Consider the following 14,585-nt stretch of genomic DNA (forward strand, 5'->3'; position numbering starts at 1 on the left):
GAAACCTCGTGAGGCTAAGTGGGTTTCGAAGTTGACCGTTGACTTCTTAGGTATACGGCACTTTCTTTATTTTAATTAATGTCAGAACAGAGAGAGAGTAATGTATAAAGCTACGCCTGGATGGTACCGTTAAGTGTACCGTTCAGTAAAAAAAAATAAAAAAATTTACTTAGTAATTAAAAAAATAATTTTAAATAAATTGATCTATTTTTTTATTTTTTTAAAATATTTAGATATATTAAAAAAATATGAAAAGAAAATTAAAAAAAAAAATTAACAGCGGCCGGCATAGTAACCGGATCCGGTGCTAATTTCTAAGGCCATGATCGAGACGATAAATATATATATATAGATAGGAGATAAAATTTCGCTTTTATTTAAAAAAAAAAAAAACAAAGAAAGAAGGAAAGGAAGAAACCTTTCCGTGTAGGCTTCTTTTGACTGACTAATTCGCATTCAATGGCGAGCGTTTTGTCAACACCTCTAGAAACTTTGTGGAAAGCTAAGGATTATATATATAAATAGTCTAATTAAGTACCATATATATGATCATTGCAGTCTGAGTACGACATGATATTAGTACCTTAAGCTGACAGATAAAAAAGCCTGTTCAAAAATCATGTGAGGTTAGGTTTAGATATAAATAATTTTAATTCGTCTCAATTTATCTTATTTTATTATTATATTTTTTTAAAATTTTTATATAAAATAAAATAAATAATTTAAATTTTTTTACATTTTAAAATAATAATATTAAAAAATAATATTTTCTTTAATTTTTAGTTAAAATCATCTTATCTCATTCTAAATTTTTTAATACGGCTAATGTGGACTGATTAGGAAGTCTAAATGGTTGTATTTATCACAAGATGAACTCGAGCAAAGCTAGGCTGTCGATTCTTTAGTTTCACTCATTTCAGTTGGGCGAGCAAAACGTCTTCGATCCCTAAACACACAAGCTTGAATTTCCTTTTGGAGTTACTAACACATGCACACGTGTACATATGCTCATGTTGAAATTAAGAATATTGTAGCATGAAAAAATATAATTGTAAGTATAATTGTATATTAATTTGTACATTAATATGATGTGATTAGTTAAAAAGTAAATTTTATTAAAAATAATATTAATTTAAATTTTAACTATAAATAAATCAATATTAATATATAAATTAATACGCAACTGTACTTATATATAACAAAACTCTTATAGCATTAAATTTCCTCTCGAGTCTAAAGGCAATAAGTAGTAGTTCATGTCATGATCAAGGCTTTGTGTGACGCCCCCAAATTCCGTTTGGGATTGGACGGACATTTGAAGCGTCGAGACATGCAACACAAGGTTACCTGCCCCCGTTCATGACATATAAGATGCAATAATCCTAACATGCATCTAACATTATGCAATATTCGCAGCGGATAATTTTTTTCTTTAGCAATACTATGCACTAAACTGAAAATATCCCAATACTTAAAACATACTTCATACATAAAGATCCATTGAATAACTAAGATCACAGCACTATTCCAAAATAGTTATGATCCAAAAGTACTGGAGATGCAACTCCATCGTACAAGTAGTAATTTAACTACTATATTAACATTAACGACGCACCGTCGTTCAGTCGACTGTGTCTAGTTGGTCAGCTCTTGATCCTCCTTCAGGTCCTGTAACAAGATCTACCATTTGGGGGGAATGGTAGTTGGGACTACCACAGTGAGATTTGATTACAAATCTCAGCAAGTTAACAAAAAACTTCCATACAGACTAATGATGCATGTATGACAGTAAAAGCATAAATGCATAATCAAATTCATAAGTAATTAAAGCATAACTTAGCGTACAACATAGCATAATTGACATAGCTTAAATTGAATCATGAACTGAACTTGACTTGACATGAACTTGATCTGAAACTTGACTTAGCATGAACTTGCTCTGAAACTTGAATTAACATGAAAAATACATACTCCACAGTTGTTGTGGCCCCATGTATTCTACGTGTAAATACATACTCCACAGTTGTTGTGGCCCCATGTATTCTACACAAACTTGACTTAACATTAAAAATACATACTCCACAGTTGTTGTAGCCCCATGTATTTTACGCATCACAATTGTAGTTAAATACATACTTCACAGTTGTTGTGGCCCCATGTATTCTACACAAACTTGACTTAACATTTAAAAATACATACTCCACAGTTGTTGTGGCCCCATATATTCTACACAAACTTGACTTAACATGAAAAATACATACTCCATAGTTGTTGTGGCCCCATGTATTTTACGCATCACAATTGTAGTTAAATACATACTCCACAGTTGTTGTGACCCCATGTATTCTACACATCATAATGTACTCAAGATGAAATGTGACTGGAATACGAAAGGACTGAAATCCTAACATAACATAACGTGACTTGAACATAACTTAGAATACATGACCAACTTGAGATAGAAACATTTCGTAACATGGCATAACATATAATAGACAACATATTTAACATGACATACTTGCAACAGTGAATATTACATGACTTGACTTACATGTAATAGATGACATACTTAGCATGACGTACTTGTAATGTACAGTAATACATAACAGAATATATTATGTAACAGATAAAAATTGATGACAGAATAAATTCTGTATAATAGACAACTACATGATAACTTGACATGGCATGACACATATGATAACATACATACATACACTGTAGTTCTTTTACTTAGCACACATACACAGTAGACTGCTAGTAAGTTAAAAGCTAACTTACCTCGATCTCCGCATTTCTTATAAAACCTCAAGCGCGATCACGAGGAACTGTAATTAGTGATTCTAAAAGTTAGTACTAAATCACTAATAATTTGAAATATGGAAAAAATACTAACTTAAAGAGTAAAATTTTCATTTTACTTTCTACATGTAGGAAAATGACCGTTTTACCCATAACTTAAGGATTTTGCATACTAACTCCAAAAGTCACCAAAATTTACATGCCTCATGTAAATTTTATCCTCAACTCAAATATCAATTTAGAAAAATTTAAAACTAATCACAACTATTAAAACTCCATAGGGCCGAAATTCTCATATGCTATTTCTATTGATTTTTGTTTCCAACTTGTTTTGATCAACCTTTTGATCTATGACTTATAAATACGTGATCTTCAAACCAAACCATCACATGGTTTAAAAAGATGTCCTAAAACATATATAAGCTTCTAATTCAAGATCACATGGTTAAAAATTAACCAAAACATAAATTTAGCCAAGAACATCCACACTTTGGCTTATCTGAATATCTCTTTGCATAAAATTTCATATCTTTGAAACTAACATCAAATATCTTCAAAATAATAATATAACATGTATATAAGATGCTTAGGATCCTCCAATAAAATTATCAAAGTCATTAGAATAGGTTTAGACCACCAAAGAGTTAAACTTTCTCAAAATAGAAACTGTTTTTCTTCTTCCAGTTTCTAAGTTTCTAAATCTAAGCAAATATTTCATCAAAACCTTTAATCATGCAAAAATCCTCAACCAATAGTCATATATACATGTTAACAATACTCCATAAAAATTTCGGACCAATATCTATCCATTAGCTTGGTCAAAAACTCCAAACTATAACATATTCTCCAGTTTATCTCCCAGAATGACCTTTTTATAGTTTACATAATATTTGACTGACCAAATGATCTTCAAATGGGGCAAATAAGATATCCATGTAAACTAGACTCAAAAAGGAACAACTTATATGAAGGATACTTTATGATAAAACACTTACAACAGCTTCGAAATGGGCATGCAAAAGAACTCCTAAAAGCTGTCCGAGAGAGAATGTTTGATATTCTTTTAAAGAAACGTGTAAATGAAGATAAGTTCGTGGGTGATGGCTGGAGATGCTTATGGAAGAGATAAGGGAGATGATAAGGCTGGAGTTGAGAGTTGAGTGTGGTTTTCTCCTACCCAAAATATCTATAAAATATTATCTCAAAATATTCTATCCAATAATATCTATAAAAATCAGCTCAATATATTTTCCAAATGTGGAGTAGACTTGGAAGAGTAAGGTGGCTAAAATCTTTCTATGTGTATTTTAAATCTCTATTCTTAAGATATTTTCCAAATGTGTATTTTGCTTAGGTGTCATGATCTCACACCTTGATTTCCTTCACAATTCCATCTAATGGTTTCTCTTTGTGCCAAGTATCTAATACTATTCATTATGTGTGGTTAAGATCTTGCCAAGTGTCCAAATAAAATATCGCTAACCTAATTTGGACATTTCACACTATGATTTTGAAAACACTGCGCTCAGTACATTTACCGAGGTTACTATTCACTCCAAAAATAAACGTAATAAACTTAGTACTGAAAAATTCTAAATATTCAATTAAGCCTAGTGATGTAGACTATAATGTATTTTGACACTTTTAACTATCTCAAATAATTAAAATCGCATTTCTGGCACCATAGTGAGTGATAACACTAACTATGTTGACAGGCTAAAATTTATACGATTAGTCGATTCGTGTAAACTTACAGAGTTTTCACGAGATTCCTAAAGTTAATAGAAATTCTTTAATTGAATTTCTAACGGGCTGTTACACTTTGCATGCAGCTGGCATACATACATACATACAGGTATGCATTGACCTATATATGCATGGGAAAGTGTAGTGGGTTGGCGGGATTGACAGTGAAGCATTTCAAATTTGGACGATAAAGATTTAGAAAATTCCCCCACGGTTGACTAATAAACTTCAATTATTAATTATGATGGTTATTACAAATTCTTTGTAGAAAAATATTATATTATGACTATTAAATTTAAGAAAAAATTTAATTATAAACGATTTTACATACTAATATGTACATTCATTTAACATAATTTGTTAGAAAATTAGATTTTAATCAAAATTATATTAATTTAAATTTTAAATATAAATATAATAATATTAATACACAGATTAGTATGTAAATTTGATTGCACGTAACAAAATTTTAAATTAAATTGTATGCACCACCCAACTGGCTAATTCCTTAAGAGCCCAACTTAATTTCGTACGTACGATGCCTCTTTAATTTGCCGTAATTCAATTGCTGGTTGGATGTTAAAATATTAACATTGGTTATCATGCTCATTTTAATATTTGAAGCCAAAATGATTAGATTTTTTAAAAGAAAAATGATATTTATAGTTATAAAGTATACAAGTATTGCTCTTTTTTTTTTTTAAAAGTATGTAAATATAGGATTCATATGAAAAAAAAATTAATTTTGTTATAATAGACTTTACTTTTTTAAAAAAAAAAAAAAATGAGTGCATGGCATTTGCACAAATTATTTGTTAGTTTTTTCTCGTCTTAACATTTTTTGCCATAAATCTGAGTTCTTGACATGATCGCGTCAAAATTATTAAGAAATTATTTGTTAATTTTTACTTATCTATCAAAGAATTAAGAACGACGAATAACATTTCTTTATCTATATATATTATGGATCGTCTTAATTAATTAATTAGTGAGAAACATCATTATGCTTAAGAGGGCAGGCTTGACTGGGTGCGCAATCTTGAGAATGCCAATGAAGAGATGCAGAGTATTAATTAATTATATAAGAGAATACAAAACTAGGAATATTGGTTTAACCAACATTCGAGAGTCAATGCATGCACCAATTCAAATAGATCATTGGTTTTGGGGGTAATTCCAGAGGTTGGCTAATCAAATAAGCGATCGAGATGCTTCTTAATTGGAATAATTTCAATGTCATTCTTTACACTATTAATACAAGTTACAATCTCTTGTTAATGATCAGATCATGAACATGTGCTTAGGTTCCTTGGATTTGTTTTTAATATTGTTCCTCGCTTTGTCACTCCAACGGTTCGAATCTTGTTGGAGATTCTCAATACATGTGTTATGTAATCATGTGATTTAAGGTATATTCATCGATTCATCGAGAGTTTTTGTGATTCCATCTCCAAGTTAATTTTATTGGATTATGACCTTACAATTTATCAAAGTTTGGAGATCGCTATTATATAATAAAGAGAACTCTCACTGATATATACTATAAGAAAAATAAATATTTGTGGCGAATTATTTATGACGAGAATATACTCAATATAGTAGAAAATAATAATTTTCTTTGTAAATAACTCACCACATATAAACGTTTTTCAAATATACAAATGTTTAGTTATTTTTTGTTATATCTTTTTTTTTCTTTTTTAAATAATGAATCAGTGAGGAAAATAATTTATTATAGCTTCACAAATAAAAGAATAAAAACAAATTGGGCACATCATTGATTTGAAGCTTCTAATATTACCCTTTCGAGACATGGAATAAAGGAAGAACATCTATCTACTATCAATTGGTTAATACAAAGGTTAACTCACGATCTGTCTCGACCCTTTCTGGCCTTAATCTACTTAAAATACCATTAGATCAGTATCCTGCATTTCACAAGAATAGATATGGTGACAACATTTTTTTTTTTTTAAATTATTAATCAAGTTGTAATCTTTTTTATTATTATAAATTATTTTAGCTTAAAAAAAACATCTAGTGACATTGACCAGTGGGGCAACGCTCCAAACTAACTAAAATCTTATCCCTATTAAAAGATATATCTTATAAATGCAATCCAACTATATTACTCGTTTTATGGGGTCCCTAAAAAGCTTTTATGCACCTGAAAGTTAATTTATCCACATGTATTGAAAGAATATCATTCACCTGTAATTCTGTGATCAGTATCCTCTTACAAGGTTTTTTTTTTTTTTTTTAGTTCGAAGTCTAAGATGGATATATAAATTAGATTTTAAAATATTTATTTAGCATATAAATTTTCCGATCTAACCGAAAATAATACTTATTTTATGTTTTTATTTCTGACACCTTATATGTTATAAGTATGATAGAAATTAAAAGGTGTTATAGAAAGGATTTGTACAACCTCAAATAGATAAGTCCCGTACAAGATTAGTATGACCCATTTTTTTATAAATAGTCTAAACGAAACTTATCTATTTGGGACTTATTCGATCACTTCTACCCCATCCAAGCTAGGGTACCTGGCTTTGGTATGATATATGACGGCTACTTATGTTTGTTTACTTTTATAAACATCAATTGGATTCAAAGTCAAGCGAAAGAAAAACTCAATTTGAGGATGCTTCTTGTTTAAACAGACTCAAATCCAATCATACCCAATATTGTTTCATAAAACCAAAGTAAAATTCAGTTGAGCATTTCCTAATAACTCTGAAATCTAAATCAACCCAAATCAATCTCTTAGAAATTAGCATTTTAGATTAATTTGAAAACCTAAAACAAAGCTCTTGGAAAAAATATATATATATATATATATAGAATTAGGCATTTATATACATGTGTGACTAGTGTATGTAATTGGGTGCATATTAAAAGCAAAAGTAGCACAATCATTGCTAGATAAAAAAAAGGTATTGTGTTCATTTGGTACTTATTCAGTTAGGTACTCCATGTTAAATCTTTCCAGTACATTCAAACCCACATGATAAGTGGGGCCAAAATCCTAGATTATTTGTAATTTTTCCATCATACATTATGAGGCATTTCACTGGAAGATTCTTTAACTAACCTCAACCAAATCATGCACCTCCCAAACTCGTTGGCATGTAACATTATTTACCAAAAATAAAAAAATCCTCCCAAACAAGCAGCTACCCTTTTATTATGGCACACTTGAAAACAATTTCCAACATAATTCCCAACCACAAATACCTTACTGCAAATATATTTGCATTAATGCACAGTCCTTACTATTGAGAAACCAATATTAAAAATATAAAAATAAAAACAGACAACATGAGCCAATTGTAAATCCTTTTTATGAAATATTACTAGAAAATAAGGGAAAGAAAACAAAAGACATATTGAGAACATCATGTGCATACCCAAATCACTCACTGAGATTTTCATGTTCTATATCTTCAAAAATCAGAGGTTGCAACTCAAAGATGAGCTATTACAATTTTTTTTCCAAAAACTACGAAAAAAATAATATTAGTCTATTTTTCATTCTTTCTTTCTTCGCTGTTATTTCATAAACATGATGAGATCATGTATAATAATAATAATATTATTATGTTTTTTTAATTATTTCGGCAAAAATCAACCTCTGTACAAAGGAGACCGTTCCTGAACCACCTTGGCGATCTTTGACTGCCGAAAAGCCTTAATCGGACTCGGAAAATACCAACTCCGACCCTTCCCTCTGCTCTCTCGTCCACCGAGCCCTATTCCTGAATCTGACGTCACCGATACGGCCACGGATCTCGACCTCATCATCATCGTCCTCCTCGCCCTCACGTCCTCTCCTTCTTCTTCTTCCACGGCCACTTCGTCCTGCCTCTTCGCATTTCCTTCGTCCACTTCCACCTTCTTGTTCTTCTGCGATCTGAACACCGACCAAAACGACGAAGCTCTGCTCTTACCGCCCACCGACGCTGGTTCTTTCAGTTCGCTCTCGTTCCCGACGAACCGGGAGCTGGACCGGAGGAAGGGAATCGCGAGCGATCTGGAGCGGCGAAAGGCTGGCTCACTCTCTATTAGATTGGAGACGCGACCGACGGCTCCGACTCCGCCGTCTGAAGTCGAGAAGCGAGAGACGGACGAAGACGAGGACGAAGAAGACGAAGTCGTCGCAGCAGTAGCGCGGCAAGAGCAGGGCCGGACGTTAGCGCAGTCGGGGCAGAGGATGGAGAGGCGCTCGCGGAGGCAAACGTGGCAAATCCCGCTGCGACGACGTTTGGAGGGGTGCTTTGCGCATTTCCAAACCTCTTCTTCGTCCACATAAAACGCCATTTTGGGGGAATACCAACAGCTTGCTCTTGGATTTTTTAGCTTTCTCTTGACTTTCTTCTTCCCGAGCTACGCAGTTCCTCTCTCTTCTTTCTCTCACTTCACCGTCTCTGTGGCTTCCCTTTGGCTGAGGTTTTTAAAAAGGGAGGGGTTTGATTGGTGGGAGACAGATTAACCATGGTTGAGTCAAGTTCATAACCGGGGTTGGCCTGCCCCGTCGTTTTGGTAAACCTTGGTGGACTGAGTGAAACGCCGCGTTCTGAAATTTAAAACATGAGGGTTGATTAGGCTTGTCAAATGTAAATTGCTCGTAAGGTGTTCACACGTGTAGAACTTGTATTTACGTGCGACCAAGGGTGTAGAAGTCGAACGTCACACACTTCACATCCGGAAGGGGACAAGTCCGGGGATTCAAACAACTAATGTATGGGTCCCACTTTGAAACGAACAGAAAAATCCATTGGTTGGTTGATTAATACCTCTCCTAACTCAGTGTGGACAGCTTCGGATGTGTTTTTTTTTTTTTTGACAGTTTTTAATTTTAGTGTTTTTTGAAAAAGGGGTTTTTTACTTGATATGTTAATGGAGGAATGAGGCCAGCATTGTAAATTGAAAATGTCAAAACAATCGCATCAATCTCAAATCTTAAAAAAATAAAAGCAAGTACATCTTTGTTGGATGCTATTTTAATCCAATGAACAAGATTGAGGAAGATCTTTGATGTCACCTTAATTTTCTGAAGACTAATAAGGTTAAAAGCTGTGGTCACATCACCATTTCACCTCGGGCTTTAAATGGTTTGATACATGAGCTTTGACCTCCTCACCACATATAACTATTATACTTAAATTTTATTTTTTTAATTTAATAATTAAATAAGTGATTATTAATAAAATTATAATTTTTTTTATTTTTTTAATAATTAAATATATTAAAAAATATTTACATAAAAATAAGAAAAAAAATAATCTTTACATTTGTGCTAGCAATACAGCCAGCAGTAAGTATTGGACCATCTCATTATTTTAGTACCAGCAATCATTTTAGACTTTTAACAGCTATAAAAATAATTTACAAACTAGATTTATAATTTATTATAAAAAATTATATCAGTTTGTAAATTTATAAAAATAAATTATATTTATAACATTTTTCATACAGTTTAAGCACATTTTTGTAAAATTTTTTTAATTCGTTTTAATATTGGTTTATAAAATTCTTTTGAATGTCAAATTTTTTTATGCAGCACAATTAGGTTAAAAAATTATACATGGGATAAAGTTTCAATATATTATCATGTATCCAACTTGGTACTTCGCCTGACAAAACAATTGTTAATTACGTGAAGTTTATTTGTCGATCATAAAATAAAAAATATATATATATTCAGTGTTTAGTAACATGATGCATGATGCATTCAAGAAATCAGAAATCAGAGAAAAAGTATTACAAAATAAAATAAAATAAAATAAAAATGTGAAAAAAAATATATATATATATATATTTTCAAGTTGAGTTTTGCTACTCATAAATTTCATACACTACACAACACATAATTTTTATTTTATTTATTTATTATTTTAATTTTATTATTTTTAAAATAATTAAATTCTTCTACCCATAATCTATATACCATATATTTAATAAGAGAAAAAAATTAAAACAATAATAAAAAGAATTCTGTGTTTTGTATCAAACTTATGATTTTTCTTCCAGGTCTTAACCCATTCAAAATTGGACTCTTCGTTGCCTTTAAACGAACGTTTTAAGACTGTTAGCCAATCTTTTTAACGGCCATTTAAATGAATCTATTATTAAAATCAATAATTTGCTATATGTGAGATAACGCGAAGAGCAACTGAAGCGGCTTTTCAATTTTGATGTCTAAGCATGAATACTAGAGATACGATTTTTTTTTTTTTTTTAAAGGGAAATATCATCTTTCATTTATTTATTAAGAAAAATTTTCATCCATAACTAGATATACGTGGCGATATCCTATATCAACCATTTGGAACTCTACTAATATATTATTGGATTGATCTGGACTTTATTACTGTTAATACTCTCTATAAACAAATATTGAAGAGACAGTACTTTGTCTAGACAGAGACTCAATCTCACCCTTTTATAGAGAGAGATCACCAAACCTCTACAAACACAACCATCCAAGAGACGAGCACTTTTTTATTTTTACTATAGATTAAAGAAAACAAGAACGAAAAATGATAAATTACAATTTGGATCAATTCCGATATACTTTGACGGCGCGTGAAAGTAAAAAACTTATCTTTTTTTCAACCACAAAAGTCGAGTCTAAAAGATATGGTGGTGGTGATTTTTGTGATTCGACACGTGTGACTAGAACAACTTCCGAATGGGTGGTGCGTGAGCACCACGCACAATGCTTTCTGCAAAACCGCAACTGTCCTCCAAACTACTTGAGGTTTAAGAGTATTCTTGTATTTTGCATGTCTTTTGAGAGTTGTTATAAAACTATAAATCTTCTTTTTTGGCCTTGAAAAAAAGAAAAATAAACTAAGAAATGAATGAAAGAGAGGGAGAAGAAAGGAGAAATGAGGGAATGCTTGCTTCTCCTCTAGTGAAAATCAGATCTAGATTATTATTATTTTTTTAGAGTGAAAGAGGGGGAGAGAATAGAGATATGATTTGTACAAGTTCTAAATAGACAAATTTTGCATAATTTCTTTATAAACAAATAGACCCCAACTTAGAAGATATAAACTTTTTTTTTTTTTTATGAGACTTATATTTTCATAAAAATAACTACATAAAATTTATCTATTTCAAACTTATACCTAACTTCACTCTAGCACGGCGAGGGATTTTAAAATCTTCTTACTATCAGAGAGGAGGAATTGTCAGATGGGCTTCCTCTAAGCCTAGCCGGCCATGGGTACTTTAAGGCTGTATTTGGTTATCAAATTCATCTCATCTAATCGTTACAATTTTCTTAACTTTTAACACAGAATATAATAAATAATTCAAATTTTTTAAATTTTAAAATAATAATAATATTTTATTCAACTTCCATCTCAACTCAACTCACTATCTAAACCGGCTCTAAAAGCTACCATGGATCAACAATTTTTAAATGTTTTCTTGAATTTTAAGATTTTTTTAAAGAAATAGGGACTTTATAAGGTAATATTTCTCCTTTTAATTCAAAATTAAAATAAAAGTACAAAAAAAAAAAAAAAATCTTGATTCAAAAGAGACTATAAGTAGCCCTATCTTATTAATTTAAAATAATGTGATGGTGCCACTTTGTTTAAAAAAAAACATTAAATATTTTTATATTGTTATTCAAAGAATTATGAAAAAATGTTTGTATATACATTATTACTTCTACATATATATATATATATATATATATATATATATATATTCTGTTAAAGGAAAAAACACATTTTTATAAAATGGAAATTCAAATTCGGATTATGAAATTAACAAAATCACAATTATTCAAACCAACCTATCATTAAATATCTTAAGATAGAGAGACATGACATCCTAAAAAAAATTAAAAATATTATATATAAATATATACACATACATACTTGGTTTATCACTGGAGAAGACAATCAATATTAATGTTAGGATTGGTAAAATCAACCCTTTACGGTTTAACAACGTTGTGATAATGATGGTATAATCAACACAAATGTGCCAAATTAATCCAATAACTCATGCTGTTTTGGAACTTCAACTTTGACTTTGTACACTGCATGCTAGCATGGTTATTCTGACTTTATTAAATAACCGTCCGGTCAAAAAGGTTAGGAAGAAAACTCGAACTAGCAATATCATTAAAAACTTTTCTGCACAGGCACAAAGTCTATATGCAGAAAGACACCAAGATGAAGTTTAACCTTTGGTTCCTACAGAGAAGTGCAAGAGGTGTTATGTTAATTCCTCACTTGCTGGGTTGGAAATTTTGCTATCATGTCAAGCAATGGACTCGATCGAGTTACACCAAATTTGACAAAGTCCTAACAAATTAACCTACGTTCTCTCCGACAATAAAGCATTTCTACATCTATTTAGGGTTAAAGCTGGCGTTTGAAGTACAACACTATCATGACTTATATCTATCCGCGCGCCTTCAATGGACATGCATTCTACGTTAAGATTCCGTTTAGATATCAGAAGTATTTTATTTTATTTTATTATTATATAATTTTTTATATAAAATATAATAAATAATTTAATTTTTTTAAATATTAAAATAGTAATAATATTAAAAAATATATTTTAATAATATTTTATTTAACTTTCATATCATATCAACTTTCTATCTAAATTGTACTTAAATTAAGCTGGTACAAGAAAAATTTCATCTCAGGAGGAATGTTTTGGTGCATGCGAAAAAATAAGATATTTTTGAGTTTTTCTTCAAATTAGTATGGGAATAATAATCAAAGAAAAATAGACATATAAAATGGGTTATACTTATCTATATTTGTCTGTTTGAATTTTTTAAAAAGTGTTAAACTAGTGTTTCATAAATGATATAGACTCTACTACATGTATTTATCTCTTTCACATCAACTCTAGACTGATCTAAATAATTTGGATCAATCATCAATAATCAATTATTTTCGTATATGACCATATTTCAATGTGAATATAAAACTTTTTTATGGGATCTGAGTATAAGGATAAGAGCTTAGAGTAATGATAGAATGACAACTCAATTACAATTTATCAATAAAATAATACTTTTTTAAAATGTAAATATATCAAATCAAATCAAATCAAAATGAAAAGAGAATACCTTCAAAACAGATGCAACCTAATTAAAGCTATGTTTTACAGCACTCAATAAGAGGCTGGCACCTTATTCTCTCATTTATTTTGAAGAGATCGAGCCTATCAAACGGGATTAAAATTACAAAGTCTAATCTCTAATTTCCTATACGTTGTCTTCCTGTTAGCGCTCACTCTTCTTTGCACCATTGTCATCGTCGTCTCCGTTTTGTTTTTGGTCCAAAACATCAATAATTTCTCTATCCGAATCAATCAAAAAAGAACGTCTAAATAATAGAAACGTTGAGATAAAATAAGATAAAAAATTTATTAATAATAGTAAAATTATTTATGTTAAAATGTTTCATAGAATTTGGATAAATGAGAGAAAAAAAGTTGAATAAAATATTATAATATTATCACAATATTATTTTTTAATATTATTTTTCTTTTGAGATTTGAAAAAAAATTTAATTATTTTTTGTGTTTGTAATGAAATTTAAAAAAGTTATAATGATTGAATAAAAAAGTTAAAAATTTGAAATTGAAAAATATTTTGTGGTATTTAGATATTAAGATGAGATGAGATAAAATTATCTTACAATCCAAACGGGGGCATGTTTGTAGCTCTTGATTTTAATGGAAGTTTTCTATCTTTTTTTTAAAAATAAAGGCTAAAAGTTTTTACCACTTCTCAATATCACATTCTTCGACAAAAGAAACCTAACCTAAAACCACCTTTGAATCACTATACTTGTCAATTAAGCGACACAAATAAGAGCTTAGAGTTTTAGTAAAGAAGTAACTCCCATTCTTCTATCCATTACATTTTCATACACTTATAACAAGATGAGATATGTGTGGGAGCAAACATTTCACCATGCCTTTCCTTTTTAATTATGATGAAAATTATTAGTAATCTCCAATTATATAATACCATATCATAG

The 14,585-nt window shown here is 30.3% G+C and overlaps 1 protein-coding gene across 1 annotated transcript; it reads right to left on the reverse strand.

Moving 5' to 3' along the window:
* Nucleotides 1-7,954: 7,954 nt before the first annotated feature.
* Nucleotides 7,955-8,991, reverse strand: LOC122280648. Its single transcript, XM_043091626.1, has one exon. It carries the CDS (start codon nucleotides 8,869-8,871, stop codon nucleotides 8,179-8,181), a length of 693 nt encoding a protein of 230 aa, XP_042947560.1. The 5' UTR covers nucleotides 8,872-8,991; the 3' UTR covers nucleotides 7,955-8,178.
* Between the last annotated feature and the right edge of the window lie 5,594 nt (nucleotides 8,992-14,585).

The sequence above is a fragment of the Carya illinoinensis genome, chromosome 11 (genome assembly GCF_018687715.1).
Source record: "Carya illinoinensis cultivar Pawnee chromosome 11, C.illinoinensisPawnee_v1, whole genome shotgun sequence".
NCBI classification, from domain to species: Eukaryota; Viridiplantae; Streptophyta; class Magnoliopsida; order Fagales; family Juglandaceae; genus Carya; species Carya illinoinensis.

Bases quoted from the DNA above. Each gene is read 5' to 3' on its own strand.
- LOC122280648 (XM_043091626.1), bottom strand. From the start codon at position 8,871: ATGGCGTTTTATGTGGACGAAGAAGAGGTTTGGAAATGCGCAAAGCAC.